General features: G+C 31.3%; 2 protein-coding genes across 6 annotated transcripts in view; one reads left to right on the top strand and one right to left on the bottom strand.

Annotated features, from left to right (window-relative positions):
* LOC100876010 (furin-like protease 1) overlaps positions 1–27,746 on the top strand; it is a 394,431-nt gene that overhangs the window by 240,283 nt on the left and 126,402 nt on the right. The gene's annotated exons all lie outside the window — the stretch shown is intronic.
* On the bottom strand, positions 388–19,137 carry LOC143265060 (dynein axonemal intermediate chain 2-like). The gene is made up of 12 exons (XM_076534812.1): positions 18,805–19,137; positions 18,060–18,262; positions 16,379–16,540; positions 15,309–15,409; positions 14,601–14,758; positions 13,714–13,891; positions 12,790–13,218; positions 9,607–9,889; positions 8,179–8,463; positions 5,649–6,277; positions 3,028–3,402; positions 388–573 (listed from the first exon to the last, which is right to left on the bottom strand). The coding sequence occupies exons 2-11, from the start codon at positions 18,240–18,242 to the stop codon at positions 3,066–3,068; spliced, it is 2,745 nt and encodes a 914-aa protein (XP_076390927.1). The 5' UTR covers positions 18,243–18,262; positions 18,805–19,137; the 3' UTR covers positions 388–573; positions 3,028–3,065.

Here is a 27,746-nt window from a genome sequence, read left to right as displayed (position 1 = left end):
ATTTAATAAGGAAGAATAGTTTGTAATTCTGTCTAATTTAGAAAAGAGTTTGCAATTTTGTTGAATTGATGAAAGAGTAATTTATAGTTTATAATGATCTCCAATAGTTGCTTACGTATTTAATAGAATCTTCCCAAATTTCTTCAAGAGTTGTTAAAAGAAATTAAATTAGGATTTTCAGAGTATGTGAAGAGGTTTCGGAAATTCTGCCTTTGATTCATTACAGAAAGCAGGGAAATCGCGAGGAATTTAACTGAAATTCTTGAAAGCACCGAAAAGCAATGCAATAAATATTCCAGAAGTAAAATCACCTGGCACTATTCCATGTTATCCGAATAAATTGCACTAAATTACAATAAATTACAGAAGAGAGACAGTGCTGTAAATTACAGGTTTTATTAATGAATACTAATGTCTGACTGTGAGACACTTAACTCACAATCTATGTTTACAACTAATATAATTACATAAAACTAGTATGAAATTAAAGTGTAAATCTACGGTTATTATCACAGGAATATCATCTTGCTGGTTTTCGTTAATGGAGCTTCGATTGTCAGTAGTGAAATTGCGCTGAAAACATTAAATAATTTAAATTATTAATAATATAAATTTTTTAATGAAAGTTGAGAAGGGATAGAATGGAAGAATTAAAAATTCTTTTCAATGTATGTGTTTAAAGAATTTTGAGAATTTTTAAAAAAAGTTGAACTTATTGGGATAATAATGAGTTAAAAATTATTGGGGCAATATTAAAGAACAAGGTTAATAATAATTAGAGTAATAATAATTTAAAAGTTATTGGGTAATATTAAAGTGAAAATTGTTAAGATAATAATAAAGTAAAAGTTGTTGAAGTAATATCGACGTAAAAATTATGGGATAATAATAAAGTGAAAATTGTTGGCACAATGTTAAGGTGCAAAATTATTGAGGTAGTAAGAAAGTAAAAATTATTGAGACAATATTGAGGTAAAATTTATTGGGATAATATTGAGGTAAAATTGCTAGGATAATAATAAAACAAAAATTGTTGTGACAATATAAGAACAATAATTTTTAGAGTAATAATAAAATAAAAATTATTGAAACAATATTCAACGATATAAGTATTATTAAAATTATTGACCTAATAATAATAGTAAAAAATATTGTGATAATAATTTAAAGACAGTCAGCTTAATAATAAAGTAAAAATTATTGGTAAAGAGAAAATTATTAGAATAAATAATAAAATAAATATTGTTAAAATAATTAACATGTGCAAATTTTATTGTATCTAAAATTTTTAATATTTTCTCTTTGATTTATGTTTTTGTTATATCTTCCTTCATTTCAAAAGTGCTATTTACTTTTAATGGTATGAGTATTTCTTTTGAATCAGCCTGTATGAATCTGAGCTCCTATCCCCAAGTGAATCTTAATTCTCCTCTATGATTTAGTATTAATCATAGAGTTTCAATTGACATCAGGATTACTACTGGAACTCTACCAAAACTCAATCTATTATTACTGACTTTCTACCATACTAATTATGCAATGTTAATATGGATCTAAGGTCGTCTATTCTCTTCGTCCATTTAATATTCATTATAACATTCTACCTATCCTTGATTTTGTTACTGAAATTCTGCTTAAAATCATCAAACTGTATTCAACAATTCTATCATAATTATATAACAATTTTGAAGCACTGTTTTTATAAAAAAAAATATATTTTTACTTAAAACAGTTTCATTCTCTCAATCAACTTTTTAGTCGAATAAGTACTTTATATTTAAATATGTGGACTGATTAAATAATACTGATATTGTATATTATGTTATGTTAAATTATAATGTGAAATTATATATGTGTTATATTGGACCACACATGATATGAAATTATAGGTATATCATATTGTTCCACATGTGATATGAAATTACATATTAAATAACACCAAATATGATATGAAGTTGTATGTCATATTGTACCACATATGATGTAAAATTATGTATTATGTTGGATCACATATGATATAAAAGTATACATCACATTGAATCATACATGATGTTAAAGTACACTCGTATATCATATGGGACCACACATGATGTCAAAGTATATATCATATGGGACCACACATGATATGAAAGTACATATCATATTACACCACACATGATATAAAGTTACATATCATATAACACCACACATGATATAAAAGTACATATCATATGACACACATGATATAGAGTTACATATCATATTACCACATGTGATGTAAAGTTACATATCACATTGGTCTACACATGATATAAAGTTTCATATCACATTGATCCATATATGATTTAAAGTTACATATCACATTGAACCACATATGATATAAAGTTACATATCACACTGATCCACACATGATATAAAACTACATATCATATTACACCACACATGATATAAAAGTACATATCATATGACACACATGATATAGAGTTACATATCATATTACCACACATGATATAAAGTTACATATCACATTGGTCCACACATGATATAAAGTTACATATCACATTGATCCATATATAATTTAAAGTTACATATCACGTTAAACCACATATGATATAAAGTTACATATCACACTGGTCCACACATGATATAAAACTACATATCATGTTACACCACACATGACATAAAATTACTTATTATATTATACCAAACATGACATAAACCTACATATCACATTACATCAAACATAACATAAAACTACACATAACAGTACCTCAAAAATAACACACAATCACATATCACATATCAAATACACCACAAAATTCATATCAAGTACCCCAAATACAATATAAAATAAACTAGTATTAATTACTATAAATTTCTCAAGACCTGCATACCCAAAAAATAAATTTCTAAATAAACAAAATTCAGACGTCAGATCAAACTATTGCAGACCTATCCAGGTTACAAAAATTCGAAAAATTCCTAAACCCATGAAATTTATATTAATGGCTAATGCTTGAAGTACTCAAAATTGGAACTAAATTATACCTCATTCCGTAGCCAGGTATCAGGAAACTCCCTAAATATCAGTCGATGGATCCCTGATACTCCGAAAGTCGAGGATAAACTCCGGGTTCGTCCGATTTTTTCTTCTCCCCTCCACTGTCGTCTATCTGTTCGACTATTTTTTTTAGCGGAACACCGAGGATCGCCGAGGCCTCTTCCATGATACTCTTTCCTTTCGGAGGACTGCAAGGATCCTCTGGAATTGTCCTCTTTCCGACCTCGTCCCTCACGCTCTCCTCTTCTATGTCCTCCTCAAACTTCGTGTCCCACTCCGTGTCCTCTGCGAACCTCGTTCGTTTCTCTCTTACTCTCCGTTTTCGACCATCCGGCTTTTGTTCCTTCCTTGTCTGCTTTGCCCTATTTCCGCAAATTGAAGCTCCGGGTCAATGGACAGATCGATCTCATGTTTGTTGATGAATGTTGCTTGTGGTTCAATTAACGAACTTCGAATTTTGTTAGAGTGATAAAGGATCGCTCGAGAATTTCGTGATAGTGGTGTATGGATATTAGTGGTAGTGGTTTTTCGGTAGAATTTTGTGGTGCAGGGACAGTTTGCTTGTTTAGGTAGATTGAGGAATGAAGTGGATTTATGAGAGATTTGAAAGAGGTAAATAATTTTTATAAGGGTTTTTTTTTGTTATGATTTAGGAATTTTTTTATTTTTGTAGGATTGAGGTTTCTTTTCTTTTATTGTAAGGAGTTAAAAAGTGTTTTATTTTGCTTATAAGGAACTGAGGGTAGTAGGGGACCCTCAGTTTTTTGGTTGTAGTGGATTGAGGGATGTTTTAATTCTTTTTTTGTTGCAAATTAGTGGGGGATGTTTTTATTTGATTATAAGGGGTTAGGGGAAATTTTATTGGTTTCTTTTAGTTAAAAGGAATGGAGGGTAGTTTTTTTGGTTATAGGGGATTGAGAGATGTTTCAATTCTGTTTTAGTCAGAAAAGGGTGAGCGATCTTTTTCTTTGATTGTAAGGTGTTAAGGGAAGTTTTATTTTTGTTTGCTTATAAGTGATTGAGGGTAAGTTTTTTTTGTAATAAAGGATTGAGGGGTGTGTTTATTTCTGCTAGTTATAAGAAATTGATTTTTATTATGAGAAAATTGTTGTTTCTTCTCAGTTTTCAAATTAGAACCCTTACAATTTCAAAAACTACTCAGTTTTTCAGTTTTCAAATTAGAACCCTTACAATCTAAAAAACTGCAAATTCTCCCACTTTCTAAATCTGCATACTTGCAATCTTCAAAAAGTCAATTTTCTACACTTTCAAGTTTGCATCCTTCCAATTTTGAAAATTCCAATCTTCTATATATTCAAATTTGAATACTTACAAGTTTAAAAATTGTCAATTTCTTAAATTGTCAAATTTGGATCTTTGCAATTTTAAAAACTACTGATTTCATGAGTTTGCAAATTGTAAGTGTAATTTTGCAAATTGCCAATTTTCTTCATTTACAAATTTCAACCCTTGTAATTGTGGAAATTGTCAATTTTGTCAATGTCCTAATTTTGCCTTGCAACTTTGAAAATTACCAATTAGCTAAATTTTCGAATCTGAACCCTTGCAGTTAAAAAAATTGCCAATTTTCTCAGTTTTCAAATTAGAACCCTTGCAACTATGAAGATTGCTAATTTTATAAATTGCCAAATTGGAACCTTTGCAGTTAAAGAAATTGTCAATTTTCTAATTTTCAAAATTTGAAATTTTACAATTTTGAAAATTGCAAATTTTCTCATTTTTCAAATTACAACCCTTGTAATTATGAAGGTCGCTATTTTCCTAAATTTCATAATCTCAACCCTCACAACCTTCAAAACTTCTAATTTTCTACATTTCCAAATTTGTAACTATGCACCTTGCAACTATAAAAATTGCCAATTTTCTAAATTTCAAAATTTTTCCAAATGTCTAAATTCCCAATACTGACCCTCCATAATCCTCAAAATCTCTCTAAATCCTCAAACTACCTTGGAAACTTCGCAAAGCTCCAGAAATTTCTCATAATAAATTCTGCTCCATAGAGTTCCTCAAATTCCCTAGAGGTGACCTCCTCCACAAAGCTCCGTAAGTTCCTCAAAATAAACATTCTGCTCCACAGATCTCCCTAAATTTCTCAAAAAAACATTTTGCTCGCCATTCTCCAAAAATTCCCCAAAATAAACCTTGTACTCCCCATTGCTCCGTAAATTCCCCAAAATAAAAATTCTGGTCCACGGATCCCCGTAAATTCCCCAAAACAAACATTCAGCTCCACAGATTTTCCTAAATTCCTCAAAAAAACATTTTGCTCACCATTTTCCAAAAATTCCCCAAAATAAACCTTGCACTCCCCATTGCTCCGTAAATTCCCCAAAATAAAAATTCTGGTCCACAGATCCCCGTAAATTCCCCAAAACAAACATTCAGCTCCACAAAGCACCATAAATTCCTCAAAAAAAACGTTCTGCTCACCAATGTTCCCGAAATTCCCCAATATAAACCCTGTACTCCCCATTGCTCCGGAAGTTCCTCAAAATTCTACTCCGCAAATCTCCGTAAATTCTCCAAAATAAACATTCAGCTCCACATACTTCCATAAATCCCCCAAAAGAACCCATCTACTCACTGTATCTGCCACGTTCGACGAACAGTGCGCGTCTTGACGATCATCTCACTGATCTCTGCCCTGGCTCTGCGCGCCTCTCTCGTGAGCTCCGAGGGTGGTTTCTTCATTTCCCTAAGAATGGCCGCCTGCTTACGTCCAACAGTCGGTTTCACCGACGTCCATTTCACCGACGTGCTCTCTGTTCTCTCCTCGATGTCCGTGCTCTCCCTTGTCTCTCTCCCCGTCCTCTCCTTTCTCGTCTCCCTCTCCTTCCTATAACAGCAGATCCTCGGCTTGCAGATCTCTCCCTTGCACGGCACCGGGTACGTGAACGTGATCTTCGGCTTTCGTCCTTTCCTCCTCTTCCTCTTCAGCTCGTCCTGGAGCAGTTTAGCGGAGGACTCGTCGTCGCTACCTTCCGCCGTCAGTGCTTCGGATATTCGGCCCGATGTCCCCAAAGTCGTCCTCTTTCTCACGTGGATTCGACGGCTCTTGGTTCTCGTGTCTCGTTTGCTCGCCGATGAGTCCATATCGTCCGCCGACGCGGAAGCCTCTCCGCGACGCGGCTTTCGCTCCTGTTTCCGGGCTTGCACTTGCACCGGGACCGGACGGAGGTCGGGATCGCTTTCGGCAGCGTACTCCTCCATTCCCTGATGAGTGGTCGGTTCAGGTGACGAAGAATACGAGAAGATTATTGGATAATGTTGAAATTTGAGAGGTTTTGTGTATTTCAGTGTTTGGTGATGGACAAGGAATTATTCGAGTATTTGAAAATTATCGACTGTTATTTGTAGGACGTTTGATGGTCTTTTTGGAATTGGAAGGTGTCAATTTCTGAGTTCAGTGATTTGGATATTTATGAATTTATACATCTGTAGGTACGACTGTTTCTATATTTCAAAGTAATAGAACTTGGTAATTGAATAATTGAATAATTTAGTTATTGAGTAATTGAGTAATTGAGCAATTGAGCAATTGAACAATTAAGTAATTGAGAAAATGAGTAATTGAACAATTAAACAATTAAACAATTAAACAATTAAGTAATTGAGTAATTGACTAATTGAGCAATGGAGCAATTGAACAATTAAATAATTGAGAAAATGAGTAATTGAGTAATTAAGTAATTGCACAATTAAGTAATTGAGTAATTGAGTAGTTGAGTAATTGAGAAAATAAGTAATTGAACAATTAAACAATTAAACAATTAAACAATTAAGTAATTGAGTAATTGACTAATTGAGCAATGGAGCAATTGAACAATTAAGTAATTGAGAAAATGAGTAATTGAACAATTGAACAATTGAGTAATTGAATAATTACATAATTAAGTAATTGAGTAGTTGAGTAACTGAGAAAATAAGTAATTGAACAATTAAAGAATTAAACAATTAAGTAATTGAATAATTACACAATTAAGTAATTGAGTAGTTGAGTAATTGAGAAAATAAGTAATTGAACAATTAATCAATTAAACAATTAAGTAATTGAGTAATTGAGTAATTGATTAAATGGGCAATTGAACAATTGAACAATTAAGTAATTGGGTGACTGTGTAATTGAGTAAGCGAACGGTTGAATAATTGAATTATTGAATAATTGAATCATTAAGTAGTTGAAAAATAGAAAAATTGAAAAGTGGAAGATTTTAAGAATTGAATAGTTGAATAGCTAAATGATTGAAAAATTGGAAAATGGAAAAATTGAAAAATTGAAAAATTGAAAAATTGAAAAATTAAATAACTGAGCAATTGAGAAATTGGGAAATGACAGAAACTGAAAGATACAGAAATTGCAAGATTGGGGAATCGAAAGAATGGAAAATTTGAAACTCGAAACTTCGAAACATTGAAAACTTGAAAACTTAAAAACTTAAAAACTTGAAACCTTGAAAACTTGAAGACTAGAAAACTAGAAAACTAGAAAACTAGAAAACTAGAAAACTAGAAAACTAGAAAACTAGAAAACTAGAAAACTAGAAAACTAGAAAACTAAAAAACTAAAAAACTTGAAAACTTGAAAAAATGAAAAATTGAAAAATTGAAAAATTGAAAAATCGAAAAATTGAAAAATTGAAAAATTGAAAAATTGAAAAATTGAAAAATTGAAAAATTGAAAAATTAAATAACTGAGCAATTGAGAAATTGGGAAATGACAGAAACTGAAAGATACAGAAATTGCAAGATTGGGGAATCGAAAGAATGGAAAATTTGAAACTCGAAACTTCGAAACATTGAAAACTTGAAAACTTAAAAACTTAAAAACTTAAAAACTTGAAACCTTGAAAACTTGAAGACTAGAAAACTAGAAAACTAGAAAACTAGAAAACTAGAAAACTAGAAAACTAGAAAACTAGAAAACTAGAAAACTAGAAAACTAGAAAACTTGAAAACTTGGAACCTTGAAAATTAGAAACCTTGAAAACTTGTAACCTTGAGACCATGAAAACTCCATACAATAAAAAATTTGCGAACTTTCATCTTCGTAAATTAAAGTACGTAGAAGCTCGTAGCAACACGTAAAAAGTTTGATGTACATCGATATATCGTACCTTTTGCACCATCTCGAAATATTTCTGCTCAGCTTCTATCATTTGCGGAGAATCTTCTCTTTTCTTTCTTTCTTTCGACGCACTTTTCCTTTTACTACCTCTTGATTCGCGAGTACCTTTTTCTTTCTGTTTTTCTCTCGCTTTGCCCTTTGACCCAGCTTTTCTCGGCTTAGTTTTTCCCTTGACTTCGGTTCGTTCCATCTGTGCCTCGATCCTTTGAACTAATCTGATCTCCCTCAATCGGACATCGACTGCTTTCGTCATTTTTGAATGTCTGTCTAGAAACTGAGAGAAAAACTTCAAGATATTACGTGTAATTTTGATTTATATAAATGTTTAGAAGCAGTTTAGTGAAGTTACATTTGAATATCATTTATAAAAATATTTAATAAACAGCATGTAATGAACTGTGCAAAATAAACAATATAACATAACATATATAAATGAACATATAATATAACAAGTACAGTACCTGCAGATCATATATGATATGTAAAAAAATAATGTTAAATATGTAAAATAAATTTTAATTGTTAAAAGACAAGTATATAATTATCCTTAATAATACCATAAATTAATAGAGAATTTTACAAAATAATTAATATTGTCATAATTGAATAATGGAATAATTGAGTAATTGAATAATTGAGTAATTGAGTAATTGAATAATTGAATAATGGAATAATTGAGTAATTGAGTAATTGAGTAATTGAGTAATTGAGTAATTGAGTAATTGAATGATTGAATGATTGAATAATTGAATAATTGAGTAATTGAATAATTGAGTAATTGAGTAATTGAATAATTGAATAATGGAATAATTGAGTAATTGAGTAATTGAGTAATTGAGTAATTGAGTAATTGAATGATTGAATGATTGAATGATTGAATAATTGAATAATTGAGTAATTGAGTAATTGAGTAATTGAATAATTGAGTAATTGAATAATTGAATAATTGCGTAATTAATAAATATAAAATTGAATTAATACTGTTAATAATTACAAAAATTAATTAATTCTATTAAATACTCAAATGAGTTAACACTGTTAAAAGACAAGTTAGCTGTCAATAAATGCAAGAATCAATTAACACTGTTAATTAAAACACAAATTGAATATCGTTAATAAATACATAATTAATAAAATTAATGACCACTAACAGATACAAAAATTAATTACCTGCAATAAGGACACAAATTAATATCGTTAATAAATACAAAAATAAATTAATAAATTAACAAAGAATAAATTGGTATAAATTATTATTAACGAATACATAAATAATTGAATGAAAGTCACGAAACAGTAACGAATAAATATTTCATAAAGAACATAAAATTTCGTGATAGCGTGCAGAGTAAGATGCAGAAACGAATGAATAATGGCGGTAGGAAAAGAAAACGGTGTTCCTTTCGTGGTGACTGACCTCTGAAAAGGCAGTTCTGTCCTTTTTATCGAACGACTGAAGAAATTCCGTCGATTCGACGAGATATACATTTCCGAGCATGTTTCCAACGGCCAAAAAGGTTCCTTCCTCGTACGGCGCTATGGCAGTAAGACTTTCTTTGCATAGCTGCAACGTAAAAACGGGCTGCCGAAGACCCTGAAGAAGATCCCAGGCCAACAATTGTCCTGTTGAAGTCATCACATAAAAAACAGAACATCTTGCCTTGTTCCAGCAACCGCCTGTTGGAGTGTCCAGGAGATACCTTACAACCATGAATTCACCACAGAAATGCGATTAAATGATATTCCGAATGTGCGCTACTATTATTTCGTATCTTGAATAACGTATGCGTATGATATATTTTATATTTCATATATTTTACTTAAAAAACGTGGAGAAATTTGATGACGATGTGGTGTCAAGTTTTAGGTATTATAAAAATGTATTTGATTGATGCAATATATTTAGAGTATGCGATATATGCAATATATGCAATATATGCAATATATTTAATATATTTAGTATATTTAATATATTTAGTATATTTAATATATTTAACCTTTCTATATTTGCTTGTCTATATTTATTATATTTAATTTATTCAGAATGCCGAATTTAATATATTTGATATAAGTAACATATTAGATGTACTTGAATATATTGAATATGGTGAATTTATTTTTCGCATGTTTGATATACTTAATTTAATATATTGAATCTGTGTCACAGAATATATTCAATCTGTTGAATTTAATGTATTTAATATTATTAACGTGTATAATGTGACTAGTGTGTTCGATATAATTGTATGTGTTTGATATAAGATATAAGTTTCAAATTTGATATTAAGGTTTATATCAAATAAGTATTTGAATCTCTCAAGTTTTATCACAAGATCCACTTAGGTATACAATTTGAATTTTCTAGAAATTAATTTTTAAATCAATTTTAAATAATTGATTTTAATTATAATACACTGGGATTCACAATAATACATTTTCTTTGAATTACTTTTTTCTGTACATATTACTCCTTCTTTCGTGGTTAGTGCTATTTAGACCTTCTAACTTGAAATATGTATAAATTTGCAATTATGCAATATAATGAGAGAGTACCTTACCAACTAAACAACCGAAATCAACAAACCAATAACAAAGCTAATAAATCAGTAAAAAATATCTAAAATTAATAAACCAATAAAAAATTAATAACATTAACGAACCAATAACAAAAATAGAAATAGACATGCAATATAATGAGAGAGTATCTTACCAAGTAGACAACCCAAATTAGCAAACCAATAACAAAAGTAATAAACCAATAAAAAATGAACAAAATTAACAAACCAATAACACAAATAGAAACAGATATACAATATAGCAAGAGAGTGTCTTACCAAATAAAAAATAGACAACCTAAATTAACAAACCAATAAGAAAAGTAATAAAGTAATAAAAAATTAATAAACTACTAAGAAATTAATGAAATTAATAAATCAGTAACAAAATTAAAAATAAACATGCAATATAATGAGAGAGTGACTCACCAAATAGAAAGTAGATAACCTAAATTAACAAACCAATAACAAAAGTAATAAACCAATACAAAATGAACAAAATTAACAAACCAATAACACAAATAGAAACAGATATGCGATATAGCAAGAGAGTGTCTTACCAAATAAAAAATAGACAACCTAAATTAACAAACCAATAAGAAAAGTAATAAAGTAATAAAAAATTAATAAACCACTAAGAAATTAATGAAATTAATAAATCAGTAACAAAACTAAAAATAAACATGCAATATAATGAGAGAGCGACTCACCAAGTAGAAAGTAGACAACCTAAATTAACAAACAAAATAACAAAAGTAATAAAGTAATAAAAAATTAATAAACCACTAAGAAATTAATGAAATTAATAAATCAGTAACAAAACTAAAAATAAACATGCAATATAATGAGAGAGTGACTCACCAAATAGAAAGTAGACAACCTAAATTAACAAACCAATAAGAAAAGTAATAAAGTAATAAAAAATTAATAAACCACTAAGAAATTAATGAAATTAATAAATCAGTAACAAAACTAAAAATAGACATGCAATATAATGAGAGAGCGACTCACCAAGTAGAAAGTAGACAACCTAAATTAACAAACAAAATAACAAAAGTAATAAAGTAATAAAAAATTAATAAACCACTAAGAAATTAATGAAATTAATAAATCAGTAACAAAACTAAAAATAAACATGCAATATAATGAGAGAGTGACTCACCAAATAGAAAGTAGACAACCTAAATTAACAAACCAATAAGAAAAGTAATAAAGTAATAAAAAATTAATAAACCACTAAGAAATTAATGAAATTAATAAATCAGTAACAAAACTAAAAATAGACATGCAATATAATGAGAGAGCGACTCACCAAGTAGAAAGTAGACAACCTAAATTAACAAACAAAATAACAAAAGTAATAAAGTAATAAAAAATTAATAAACCACTAAGAAATTAATGAAATTAATAAATCAGTAACAAAACTAAAAATAAACATGCAATATAATGAGAGAGTGACTCACCAAATAGAAAGTAGACAACCTAAATTAACAAACCAATAAGAAAAGTAATAAAGTAATAAAAAATTAATAAACCACTAAGAAATTAATGAAATTAATAAATCAGTAACAAAACTAAAAATAGACATGCAATATAATGAGAGAGCGACTCACCAAATAGAAAGTAGGCAACCTAAATTAACAAACCAATAAGAAAAGTAATAAAGTAATAAAAAATTAATAAACCACTAAGAAATTAATGAAATTAATAAATCAGTAACAAAACTAGAAATAAACATGCAATATAATGAGAGAGCGACTCACCAAGTAGAAAGTAGACAACCTAAATTAACAAACAAAATAACAAAAGTAATAAAGTAATAAAAAATTAATAAACCACTAAGAAATTAATGAAATTAATAAATCAGTAACAAAACTAAAAATAAACCTGCAATATAATGAGAGAGCGACTCACCAAGTACAAAGTAGACAACCTAAATTAACAAACCAATAACAAAATTAATAAAGCAATAAGAAATTAATAAAATTAATAAACCAGTAACAAAACTAAAAATAAAAATGCAATATAATAAAAGAATATCTTACCAAGTAGAAAGTAGACAACCTTCCCTAGTGTCTTCAGCCCAAATCCGAGCAGTCCAATCGCCGACCGTCAAAAATACCGACGGATTAAACACATTACGATCCGCCGACCTCACCGGACCAAAATGAGCTTCTAATCTAACTGCCAACTTCTCGGCATTCGTTTTCACCTTTCTGGTGCCCGTCACGACGATACCGTTCTCCATGCCGAACATGAACTTGGTGCCTACCAAAGGACCGTGGTTCAAGCACGAAACTCCAACAGCTCTGTCGATGTTAGGGTCATTTGGGTTCTCGAAATCGAACATTAAAATTTCGATGGGTTTTCGAAGCTGTCGCGTGTCCCACCACATCGCTTGACCGCCGGAAGATGCGGAGAAGAACTCTGTGTTGCTTTTGCTTGTCAACCATCTTACGGAATTCACGTAGTCTCTAGGAAAATGATATTTGATTTACATAAATATTTTATGCACAGAAAAATTATTTTCCTAGAATTTGAGTGATGCTATTTATTCAAAATTGATAAAATCTCTACAGAAAATTAGAAGTCCTCAAGTTTATTGCATGAAATGAAATTCTTTGCAGAAAAGATCCTCAAAACCCCTCTGTCAAATTCTCTATGTGAAAATATAACTCCTTAAATTCCCTACAAAAAATTAAAAATCCTTAAATTCCCTAAAATCCACAAAAGAGGAAATTATACAAAACCCCATCCCTTCCTCAACGTACCAAACTTTCATACCCGAAAACAGTCCGAACAATTAGCACACAATCATCCCGACGAAAACAATGGCTTCAATTAGCATTTCCCGCGAACACGTTCGAAAAATGTTCGAGTTAATAGATCGAGCGAATGTCCGTCGGAAGAAAAGCCAGAGCTTTGCAGACAAAGCCCGAGGCGTCTGAACACGTACCGCCTTCGCTTACCTGTGACTGTATAGCAGATGCGAAGTCTGAACGGGTTTCTTGCCGGTCCTGATATCCCAGTTACAGACCTGGCCTGACTTAAGACCGCTGGCAAGGACAGAAGGATCCCGGGGATTAAATTCGCAAACCACGCTCGGGCAAAAAGGATCCAGGGCCATGCAAGGCTCGTTCGGATTGTCTGGTCGTGAAATGACGAAGGCGTTTCGTAATCCGGATTATGTGAGAGGAGAAAATATATGAAGCTTGTGTTTGTTTTTTTCGATGTAGTGTCTTTGTATTCGGTATCGACTTTTCAACGAGTTAGGTGCCTTGTGGGATAGTGAGAGGGGATGATGGAGATGAGAGTTTGATAGGTGTGATTTGTTTGGAGTAGGTATTTTTTGACTGGGTTTGTAGTGTGGTGTATTGACACATATGTGAGATGTATAAATACATATATGTGGTGTAGGAACACGTATGTGAGATGTATAAATACATACATGTGATGTATGAACACATATGTGTAATGTATGGACACGTATATGTGATGTATGAACACATATGTGTGATGTATAAACCCATACGTGTGATGTATGAACACATATGTGTAATGTATAAACACATACGTGTGATGTAACATATGAACACATATGTATGATGTATAAGTAGATATATGTGATGTATGAACACATACGTGTGATATATAAATACATACATCAGATATATGAACACATGTATGGAATGTATAAACACATACATATGATGCATGAACAACAGTGACGTTGTTATTAATAATAGAATGTTTGTCAACATAATGTTAAGAGATGTTAACGAACAAATTTTTGGATTCATGGATTTGAAAGTTGTAGAAAATTTAATACGTGCACTCTTTATTTTTAAGTACCTACCAACCTGCCAGATGTACACGTTGTTACCATAATCTTGCTGACTACCAAACTTCAGGTAGCAGTAACTAACTGCGAGCCTGCTTCCATTATCTGGTGACCAGGAGATGTTGGTCACTGGCCTCTTCGGGGTATCTGGATACTCGTATATATTCACTGTTCTAAAAAGAAAATAATAATCAATCACACTACCATAATTTAACACTGAACCAAGCAGATCAAAATGATCGATCAGAGGATTTGATTTAATTTTAGGATACGAATAGTCAAGATCATAAAATTTGTTCACAATATTTTCTTGAAAAAATGATCCTTATAAAATGAAATTAATTAATGTGTAAATTATTTTATCCTTGATGTGTAATTTTATTTTTGAATTTATAATGGAATCTCATAAACACATGAAATTAACATGTACACTATTTCATCCTTGATGTACCATTCCATTTTTGAAACTTAACTATAATTAAACTTAAAATTTATAATTGAACTTTGAATTCACAATAGAGCACTCAATTTCCAATTCAAGTAAACGATATGACGCTTCTGTCAATTGAGATGAAATGCAACGAAGTTACACTGTTAACTAGAAGGGATCTTCGAAGATCCAGTTCTACCAAGAGTTAGTTGTCTCAAAATCAAATGAGACCTTCCTGAACTAACTGTTAGACATAGTAAGCTTATGTTACACCAGAATATACATTCCCTTACCTGAGACCGAGGGGTTGTACCAGCTCTGTCGGTATCATGTCGCTGAAGTAGTGTTGGTAAATGTTCAATGCGCCATTTTGAAGAATATTGCCTTCCATTATCTGTTAAAATAAATACAATGCAACTTTTTACCATGTGCAATATATTTTTTACTTTAAATAATTTACTTCGATTAATTCATTTATTTTACTTCAATTCATTTAATTGAAATTGAACGAATGAACAAATAAGTCACTTTAATGTTTAATAATTTTAGTGACACTAAATTTTCATTTTATCATGAGTACACATATATTTTATTTTAGAATATTCTACAAGACTGAACAAATAAATAAATACGGTGTAATCATTTTTCATGTTGTACAATGTTAAAACAGAATTATTCTAGTGGCTCTACGGTCTCATTTCCTCATAAGTACATGTATAGGGTGTCTCACAACTAGTGTAGGTCCCTGAAATGTGAGGTAGTTGACAAGATTCTGAATAAGATTTCCCTTTGCAAAAATGGGATTTGTTCACGATCGCAGCAGGTTCGAAGCCATCACTACCTCGGTTTTTCCTTAATAATTCAAAAACGAAGCTTCAAACCCTATTTTCGCAAAGAGAAATCTTATTCAGATTCACGTCATCTACCCCTCATTTCAGGGACTTACTCAAGTTATGAAACACCCTGTATATTTTCTTTTACAACGTTCTACAAGAATAAACAAATAAATCATTTTCCACATCCTACAATATTAAAATTTAATTATTCCAGTGGCTCCAAATTTTCATTTCACATATTTCAGAATAGTACAAGATAAATATTACCGAACATTTCACAAAAAAAAATTTCGGACCGAAATGAAATTTTTCCGTTCGTATAATTAGAATCGACATTAAACGTCAGTCTAACGAGATAACATTCTTTCCGACTGTCAATTTCCCAGCCATCTCCATTTTTCCATCGGAAAATAGATTGGAAAGTTTCGGAAGTGTCGGTGGCTGGATATACGTGTTCGAAGGGAGAAAGTCGGAGGGTCTTTGAGGCATCGAGACTCAAACTTCAATCGATCAAGCCGATAACTTACCTCGAACAACTTACGTAATTTCGGTGCCCAGTTGTCGTCCTTTTCGACCCTCCTGCGAAACCTGGCCGTGGTCTCCTCGTCCCTGGGATTGATCTCCTTCGGCCAACCACCCTCGAAATGAAACATTCCGCTGTTTTTCACGGTCTTGCAGATGGTTTGAACCTTGAATTTACAAGCGGGAACAACGTCGGGCCACGAACGAAATATTCCGCACGATTTACAGAAGATTTCCAGACGACTTGTGAATTATTTATGCTACGTCCGGAAGAGTTTATTGCGCGAATTTCACGATTTGTTGCCAACCTGTCTGGCAGGTTACTGTCGCTTCATGTAATTACTGACAAATATTTGCGGAAAATTTATTTTTGTGTAGATTTTTGTGGATTTATATTTTTAAATGTAAATCGGTGTTTTAGGCAGTTCTTTTTGGGATTTTATATTGATTTTTGGTAAACTTTTTGTAGGTTTTTAGTGGGTTTTGAGTAGATTTTTAGAATATTTTTAGTAGAATTTGTGTATGCTTTTATGTAGATGAAAATGTCTAATTTTACTAGTAAATTTCTAGTGCATTTTCAGTGAATCTTATATACTTCTTACATACGTTTTACATACATTTTTACCCAAATAAAAATTCTCCAATTCTTTTAGTAATAATTTTAAATGATGTTAAAAATAATAATTTTTCTCTTATGATTTTTGTGTGAGAAATATTTTGAAGTATGTATATATTACTGTGAAAGACCGAAATTGGAGAATGTCGACATATACCAAATACGTCGGTGAAAGACCGAATATTTTATTACATTCTTGTACATTCGGATCTTCACCGGTGTATGTCGACAATCACAGATATGCTCTGCTGGAGGTCCAAAAGAGAGGAACCGACAAAGAAGCGACTGGCTCTCTCCCGCCAAATCCTGTGTTCTGCTGGGAGTCAGTCAGCTTTGTCAATCTTACGCAAGCTTTGATAATGCGAGCAATGTTTTCTTAATTTTTTTTTCCAATACCGTAATTTATACTGAATGGATACTGCAGTAAATCGTGATCTTTTTCTTGAAAAGTTAAATGCATTAATTGCGGTTAAACGAGAAGACAATTGTTTCAATTTTTCTCAAGAAAAGTACTCTAAAATACTTTCTGAAGTGGTTTCTGCTAAAACTAAGTGCAACACACCTTTGGATTACAGACGATTAAAACGTTTTGACGTTTTAAAAATTAATGATGAAAGGAAATTAATTGTACCATTAAAATCAGGGGAAACGAATATACAGTATTATGTTACCAATGGAAAATTGTTCAGTATACTATATGAAACTCACGCCAGAATAGGCTACGGAGGAAGAACACGTATGCTTAGAATGTACTATGTGTTTTAAATTCTTGGTCTCTCCTCTCAGAAAGAGAGGCGAAAAAGATACGTCACCCTTGTGACGTTTTATAGCGACTGAATTACGGAGAAGAAAATATAAATCTCCGACATGTTCAACATTCACCGTTAGTGCATGGTGAATGTCGACATTTACCGGTGTAAATCAGAGATAAGGGTATTTAGCAAATATTTCGGACATACACCAAGCGACTATGTGAATGTCGATATTCACCGGTGAACGTCGATATTCAGCAGATTTCGATCTTTCACGGTAACATATATTTCTATTAAGTATAGTATTTGCATTTTTACCTCGTGCAGTGCTAATTGCTTTGAATGTTGTGTTCCAATGTTACAATGGGATCTTAATATATAATCAATCATATCAGCTGGATTTGGTAAGATTTCGACGTCGATTGTTGGTCCCATAATATCGAACACACATTGCTTGCCGAACTCGGCTCTAGTTTTCACATACACCTTTCGGACCTCCATTATGACGTACCAATCGACTCCTAATCAAAGAGTTAAGAAAATTAAATGCACATATTGAATACATTATAACACTTATGCATATGTGATTAGATATACACGTATTTTTGAACATATGTATAATAATGAGAATATACATTACACTTATGTATTGTACGTAAACAATTAAATTAGAAGCTTGAAAATTGGATCTACATATTGGACATATACTTATACATACACCAGATATATTATACATATGTATATTTATGAACATATGTTACACTCACATGTATATTACACATCCATAATTAAATTTGGAACTTTGATAGATTACACCTTATAATACACATTATATGACGAAATAAATTGTTTAAATGTGTATTACACGTATTGCAACATACATTACGAAATTTTAGGTTAAAATTATAATACAAAAATTCGAGAACCCCCAAAACAGTTTATTGGCTTTTGAAGAAACTTCCAGCTAAAACTGTCGCATAAACAATAAAATTTTGAAGGTAATTTAATGTTATCGCAAATGAAAGAAAGTGTACTAACGTTATTTAACCAAAAATAAATTAACCTCGACAAAAAGATCCGCAGATAATTGCTTCTTAGGCGTATATACTTAAAAGTTCGTGGCGAAGGATCCTCACTGATAAAAATTCGCGTGTTTTCGACGTGGAAAAAGTTAGAAGAATGACAGCGGGTGCTGAAAGATTCATGAACCCGCGATTACTGAATAATGTTGTCAGTCCAACGGATATTTGCTTTGTTTTGCTAAAAATACGATAGAGAATTCGAGGAGATGAAGGATCTTATACCTGACGTTCGTCCTTTTCTTGATTCTGTTGTACGATTCGTTGCGTGAATCGACTTTGGGTCGAGATTTCGACAATTTGAAGTTTGGGCAATTGAGGCGTTTATAAATTGCGCAATTGATAAACGAAATGATGATATTATGTAATAGAATTATAAGTGTACTTGGTGATTATAATTACAATTATATTTATAGTGATGGGTCTATAAGTATGCTTGATAAATTAGGAACTACAAAATCTGAATGTCTGAAACTTATGGAATCTAAATATCTAAAGATACTGAAATTTAAAGCTTTGAAAATTCAAATCTGTAAATCAATAATATATCAATACTTATCAATGAACGCTCAATAATTTATCAATAATATCAATACTTATCACTGAATATTTAATCGTTTATCAATAATATCATTCATCATTGAACACTTAATCATGTATCAATGGTATCAGTACTTATCAATGAACACTCAATAATTTATCAATAATATCAAGGTTTATCATTGTTCACATAATTATTTATTCATATTATCAATACTTATCAATGAACACTCAATAATTTATCAATAATATGAATACTTATCACTGAATATTTAATTGTTTATCAATAATATCATTCATCATTGAACACTTAATCATGTATCAATGGTATCAGTACTTATCAATGAACACTCAATAATTTATCAATAATATCAAGGTTTATCATTGTTCACATAATCATTTATCCATATTATCAATACTTATCAATGAACACTCAATAATTTATCAATAATATCAATACTTATTACTGAATATATAATCGTTTATCAATAATATCATTCATCATTGAACACTTAATCGTGTATCAATGGTATCAGTACTTATCAATGAACACTCAATAATTTATCAATAATATCAAGGTTTATCATTGTTCACATAATCATTTATTCATATTATCAATACTTATCAATGAACACTTAAGAATTTATCAATAATATCAATACTTATCACTGAATATTTAATCGTTTATCAATAATATCATTCATCATTGAACACTTAATCATGTATCAATGGTATCAGTACTTATCAATGAACACTCAATAATTTATCAATAATATCAAGGTTTATCATTGTTCACATAATCATTTATCCATATTATCAATACTTATCAATGAACACTCAATAATTTATCAATAATATCAATGCTTATCACTGAATATTTAATCGTTTATCAATAATATCATTCATCATTGAACACTTAATCATGTATCAATGGTATCAGTACTTATCAATGAACACTCAATAATTTATCAATACTATCAAGGTTTATCATTGTTCACATAATCATTTATCCATATTATCAATACTTATCAATGAACACTCAATAATTTATCAATAATATCAATACTTATTACTGAATATATAATCGTTTATCAATAATATCATTCATCATTGAACACTTAATCGTGTATCAATGGTATCAGTACTTATCAATGAACACTCAATAATTTATCAATACTATCAAGGTTTATCATTGTTCACATAATCATTTATTCATATTATCAATACTTATCAATGAACACTCAATAATTTATCAATAATATCAATACTTATCACTGAATATTTAATCGCTTATCAATAATATCATTCATCATTGAACACTTAATCATGTATCAATGGTATCAGTACTTATCAATGAACACTCAATAATTTATCAATAATATCAAGGTTTATCATTGTTCACATAATCATTTATTCATATTATCAATACTTATCAATGAACACTCAATAATTTATCAATAATATCAATACTTATCACTGAATATTTAATCGTTTATCAATAGTATCATTCATCATTGAACACTTAATCATGTATCAATCAGTACTTATTATCGAATATTTAATCACTTATCAATAACATCAATATCAATCATTTATCAACAACATCAATATCAATTATTTATCAATGGCATCAAAGCTCATCAATAATTAATCAATGACACCAACGTTCATCACTAACCACCAAAAAAGTCAAAGTAAATCAAAACACCTAACAAACTCAATAAAAAATAAAACACAAACTTGAACTTATCACATATCTAAAAAAAGTACCACGCGTTCACGCTAATTAAATCTTCTCCCAACAATTAACGAAGACACACAAACTCTACTTTCAGATTAAGAAACTTTTTCCCCTGGCCATTTGACGGATCAGTTAATTAATAATAATTAATAAAAACCGTTCCATTTAAAAGCAGTCATTTAAAGCAGCAGAAAGTGCTTTTAAAACTCTGACGCGAATTAATTAGCCGTTGTATAACAGAACCGCGGAAACAAAGAACAACGAAGAACCCTGTGAAATTTTCAATAGAATATAATACTACTTCATTAAATTATTATTAATTAGATCAACTTTTCACTTCTGGGAATTGTACTTGTAACTGATACCCTCATCACATAGTTTTTAATGTTCTAAGATTAACTCTTCTGTCATTCATTTAATTTTAATTAATTAATTCTGTGATTAATATTGGATTTAAAAAATTAAAATTATTTTTGTCATAAAATTATTATGCAGTGTACGATTAAAATTATTTATATCACTACAAGTAAATAATAATTTATTATACTGTATATCTTTTTAATAGTCAATTTTATAATAATACATTGCTCATCATAATATTAAAAAAATTCATTTCTAATAAAAAATTTCAAATTAATAATTTATCTCATCGATGCTATAAAATTAAAAAGAGTACAATCAAAAAAGATTCTCAATATTAATAATAATTTATAATTTCAAATCAGTATAATTTAATGTTTCTTTCCGCTAAACGAATCAATTTTCCATCCACCATTTACAAAAGCGTCCGTTTAACAAATTGTTCCTTTACAACCAGCGAACAAAACGCTCTCTTTCGCAACAAAGAAAGATCGGAAATAGAATCCTTTGGATACTCGGCAAATACAAATAGGATAAAGGATAAAAAGTGCAGGTATCGAAGTCACGAGTGGCAGACGTCAAAGTGTTAATTAACAGTGGAGCCATTAAAAGGAACGAGTGATTTGTAACGAATACCCTCGAACGAACTTCGATTTCGATCAGTGGTTCACCAACAGGAAAACCGAGCCACGTTCCTTTTCACAATGAAGTTTCGCCAATGAATCCCGAGCGTGCTTCACCTCACGGCTATTGAAATATCGACGTTCGAACAATCGACTCGAGAGTCCACAAGAAATCTCCGTGGGTTAGGTTCAAGCTGGTCAAAGTCAAAGCTGGCTACGTTTCATCTCGGATATATAAGTTCGATCGAGACTGCAACCTCTGTGCTCCGTTCGCCTCCGTAAGACTTTAGCCATGGGACAGTTCCTGTATAGTTTCACATTCGCGATCATCTTAATCCTGTTAATCCTTTGAGCACTCGGCTGTACGAGGACTTTATTGGGGATCAAAAATCAGACGGAAGCTTCTAATATACGGGTTTCGTAAATATTAAATCTTGGGGACTTCAGATTTATAGATTTCTTACAGTTTCAAATACATATTTGGAATTTTGAAATTTTTGAATTTTATATACTTGAAATTTAAAAATTGTTGGATTCTGGATTTTTTAAATATTGGAATTTTGGAATTGTAAACATATAAGAGTAGATTTATATATTTGCGGATTTGTTAAATTGCAGAACTGCAGATTTCTCGAGCAGCAGAATTATAAATTTGTGGAATTGTAAAATTGTACAATTATGTATTTCTGGGATTGCGAAATTGTAGAATTGTTGAATTGTGCAATCGTCGAGTTGTAGAATTGTGGAATTGCAGACTTACAGATTTGTGGAATTGCGGAATTTTAAAATTGTGGCATTGTAGGATTGCAGAATTGCAAAATCGTGAAATTGCAGGACTGCAGAATTGCGGGACGTTGGAATTGCAGAATCGTGAAATTGCAGATTAACGCAATTGCGGAATTACAGATTTATGGAATTATGGAATTGTAAAATTGTGGAATTGTGGAATTGCACAATCGTGGAATTGCAGGACTTCAGAATTGCGGGACGTTGGAATTGCAGATTCGTGAAATTACAGATTAGCGCAATTACGGAATTACAGATTTATGGAATTGTAAAATTGTAGAATTGTGGAATTGCATAATCGCGGAATTGCATAATCGCGGAATTGCACAATCGTGGAATTGTGGGACCGCAGAATTACGGGACGTTGGAATTGCGGAATCGTGAAATTGCAGATTAGCGCAATTGCGGAATTACAGATTTATGGAATTATGGAATTGTAAAACTGTAGAATCGTGGAATTGCGGAATTGCACAATCGTGGAATTGCAGGACTGCAAAATTGCGGGACGTTGGAATTGCAGATTAGCGTAATTGCGGAATTGCGGATTTGTGGAATTATGGAATTGTGGAGTTGCAGATTTATAGAATATAAATATAAATATTCGATCATAAGTACTGATACCATTGATACATAATTAAGTGTTCAATGATGAATGATATTATTGATAAACTATTAAATATTCCGTGATAATTATTGATATTATTAATAAATTATTGAATGTTCATTGATAAATATTGATAATATGGATAAATGATTATGTGAACAATGATAAACCTTGATATTATTGACAAATTATTGAGTGTTCATTGATAAGACTGATATTATTGATAAATGATTAAGTGTTTCATGATAAACCTTAATATTATTAATAAATTATCAAGTATTCATCAATAAACCTTGATTTTATTAATAAGTGATTGTATATTCACTGATAAACTTTGATACAATTGATAAATGATTCAGTATTTAATTATAAATATTAAATGTTCAACTCTACCAATAACAAAAACGAAAAATACTGTAATTTCTTTAGAGAAATGACTTGATAGGTTCAATTTTGTTGTTCACTTTACATTCCTACGGTTTCGTTGGCTGGAAAATTTGTTTGAATTTGCCGATATTCGACTCCGTTGTTCCGTGAGTCGAATTCAGTTTCGGTATTATATTTTCCTACCGCGAACTTTTCAGCTGGAAATTTCAGTATCGATTGCTCGATCACATAGACATATGAAATTTTCTATAGTTCTGAATTCTCAAATTTTTCAACTTTTTCAAGCTCCGGAACTTCACTATTTTTATGTTACCATATTAAACTTTTTAATTTTTTGGAGTCTGAGGGATGGAAATGTGAAATTTTTTACTTTTTAAATTTTTTAGTTAATAGGATTGATAGATTGATAAATTTTTTGTTTTTTCATTTTTAGATTTCTAGGTTTCTAAATTTTTAATTTTCCAAATTTCTAAATTTTCAAATTCTAATACTTCCAAATTATCAAACATCCAACTTTCTAAATTTTCCAATTCCCACACTTCCAAATTACCAAAATTTCAAATTTCTAAATTTTCCAATTCCCACACTTCCAAATTATGAAAATTCAAAATTTCTAAATTTTCCAATTCCCACTCTTCCAAATTACCAAATTTCTAAATTTTCCAATTCCCACACTTCCAAATTATGAAAATTCCAAATTTCTAAATTTTCTACTTCCCACTCTTCCAAATTTCTAAATTTTCAAATTCCCGCTCTTCCAAATAACCATATTTCTCAATCACCAACCTCTCAAACCACAAAAATCGATAAGAATACCAATCACATTTTTATAAAAAAAAAAATAAACCATGATTGCAGTTTGTCAATCTCCCCCTGTACTAAATTGACGATGTGTGTAACATCAAAGTTACAGGACTTTTGGTCGGAGGCAATTACAACCAGCCTTTTGTGTTGTTTTACCTCCCTGAACGTCGAAACCTAGCAATTCTCGCAATATTGGCAAAAATAGAGCCGAAACAAGGGAGAATGGTTACGTGAATTGACCACACCTATGATTTATATCATAGTAACAGTTGGTCAGTAAATAGAAACCTTTTCTCTTTTCAATATTCCTACCACTTTTCATTTTTACTATTTTTTTTCATTTTTCACTTCTCTGATTTCTTTTGTTTTTTATTAGTTTACACTTCCTTCTAATTGATATAAAATAATGTTATATAATAATATAATTATACAGTAATTTAATTAATTAATAATTATATAACACTGCTGTAAAAAAAATTTTATTTTTCATTAATTCATTTTAATTATTTCATTAATTAATTAATAGTGGTTGTTCGTTAAGTTAAATTAAATTAAATGAATGAGTTAAATGTATTAGTTAAGTAAATTAAGTATAAGTATTCATTAAATAAATTAATTAAGAGTATTAATTAAATAAATAAATTGAATGTGTTAATTAAATACATGAATTAAATGTATTAATTAAATATATAAATTAAATATATTCATTTTTTAAATTAATTTTACAATTTAATGAATGGACTGCATTAATCTATTAATTAATGTATTTACTAAAAGTAGAATGTATAAATATGTAACTTTAACTGTCAAGAATATTAATTATTCAATTTTGAATGAATACATGATTTGATATATATTATTTTTTAAATTTAATATACCATGAGTTACTTTTATAACCAGCATGAAAATCACCAGCGTTCACGCATACAACGAACATGATAACATAATCTTACTATTTTACAAACATATCGAATCGTTCCGATTCGTCGTCCATCGTTCGCGAAACAATTACCGGCCCTCGAACGCGTTTCCATTGTCCGTGTAAAACGGATCGAATCCGAGCCTCGATCAATGCTTTCGTGCTAATTAACAGGTGGGATCATTACTTGATACAATACTTCCAATTCACGGGAACGTTTCACGTATCGGTCTGTTCGTTGGCCCCTGTTATCATACTGTAAACAAGCGCGCCCGTAGTCTCGTGGAAAACGCCGAAACTCCCCGACTTCCTGTCTCTGTCTATCTGTCCGCCATTCGGATTCCAATTTTGCCGGCTTATCCGGTCGGAGGGAAAAAGATCCGGTCGCTCGAAACAATCGGAATCCTTTTTTTTTTCTCCTCTGTCTGCGTTTCAACGCGAGCCCCCGAAGCCGACAAACCGGACGTGCACGCGTGCATTAGCTGATGAGAGACAGAGAGGGATAGGAGGTTTATCAGGATTTTCGAGTTCAGAGGTCACCGTATAGTTGTATCAAGGCTGGACAGAGGATCGATGAAAACAGGACAGAAAAAAATGACGAAACGGTAAAAGGTGGACGAATGCTTCTTTGAATTATTTAGCTTGGGAGCTTAACATTTTAAGTCCTGATTTTTTGGCTGGGTGCGTCAAAGCGATCCAATTGTAATCTTGTAATGTTGTAATGTCAATTATAGTACAAATGTTCAAATGTGTATGTGTGAGCATATTTACATAGTTGGTTTTGGTCCTTGGTGGTCCTTTGCCCATAAAACTTCTACTATCCACTTTTTGGGACTTTTGACGATTTTCCTGGGGGTTTTGGCCCATTCTAAGAAAATTTGGTTCTTTGACAAAAAGTTGTATCTGTTATGGTTTAGCCTGTGAGCACTAGGGCAGAGGTTTCATAGTACTTTGACTCCCTGACGCTCCTCCATTTTATTAGTCACTTTTTGGGACTTTTGACAAATTTCCTGGGGGTTTTGGCCCATTCTAAGAAAATTTGGTTCTGTGACGAAAAGTCGTATTTGTTATGGTTTAGCCTGTGAGCACTAGGGCAGGAGGTATCCTAGTATTTTAACTCCCTGACGCTCCTCCATTTTATTAGTCACTTTTTGGGACTTTTGACAATTTTCCTGGGGGTTTTGGCCCATTCTAAGAAAATTTGGTTCTATGACAAAAAGTCGTATCTGTTATGGTTTAGCCTGTGAGCACTAGGGCAAGAGGTTTCATAGTACTTTGACTCTCTGACGCTCCTCCATTTTATTAGTCACTTTTTGGGACTTTTGACAATTTTCCTGGGGGTTTTGGCCCATTCTAAGAAAATTTGGTCCTCTCACAAAAATTCGTATCTGCTACGGTTTAGCTTGTGAGCACTAGGGCAGGTGGTATCCTAGTATTTTGACTCCATGACGCTCCTCCATTTTATTAGTCACTGTTTGGGACTTTTGACAATTTTCATGGGGGTTTTGGCCCATTCTAAGAAAATTTGGTTCTGTGACGAAAAGTCGTATCTGTTATGGTTTAGCCTGTGAGCACTAGGGCCGAGGTTTCATAGTACTTTGGCTTCCTGACGCTCCTCCTTTCTTATTAACCACCTTTCGGAACTTTTGACAATTTTCTTGAGGGTTTTGGCCTATTCTAAGAAAGTTTGATTCTCTGATAAAATGTCGTATCTCGCACGGTTTGATCTGTAAGCACTAAGTCAGGGGTTTTGTGGTATTTGGACCTGCTATCGCTCCTCCCCTCAAAGCCTTATTAGCTACGTTTCAGGACTTTTGACAGTTTTTCTAGATGTTTTGGCCCATTCTAAGCAAGTTTAATCCTATGACAAAAAGTCGTATCTTGCACGGTTTAGCCTGTGAGTGGTAGGACAAGGCTTTCATAGTATTTTGACTTTCCATCGCTCCTCCCTTCAAAGCCTTATTAGCTACGTTTCAGGACTTTTGACAGTTTTTCTAGATGTTTTGGCCCATTCTAAGCAAGTTTAATCCTATGACAAAAAGTCGTATCTTGCACGGTTTAGCCTGTGAGTGGTAGGACAAGGCTTTCATAGTATTTTGACTTTCCATCGCTCCTCCCCTCAAAGCCTTATTAGCTACGTTTCAGGACTTTAGACAGTTTTT

This window comes from Megachile rotundata, chromosome 8, assembly GCF_050947335.1.
Source record: "Megachile rotundata isolate GNS110a chromosome 8, iyMegRotu1, whole genome shotgun sequence".
In the NCBI taxonomy this organism is placed as follows: Eukaryota; Metazoa; Arthropoda; class Insecta; order Hymenoptera; family Megachilidae; genus Megachile; species Megachile rotundata.
This window is presented reverse-complemented; position numbering and strand designations above follow the sequence as displayed.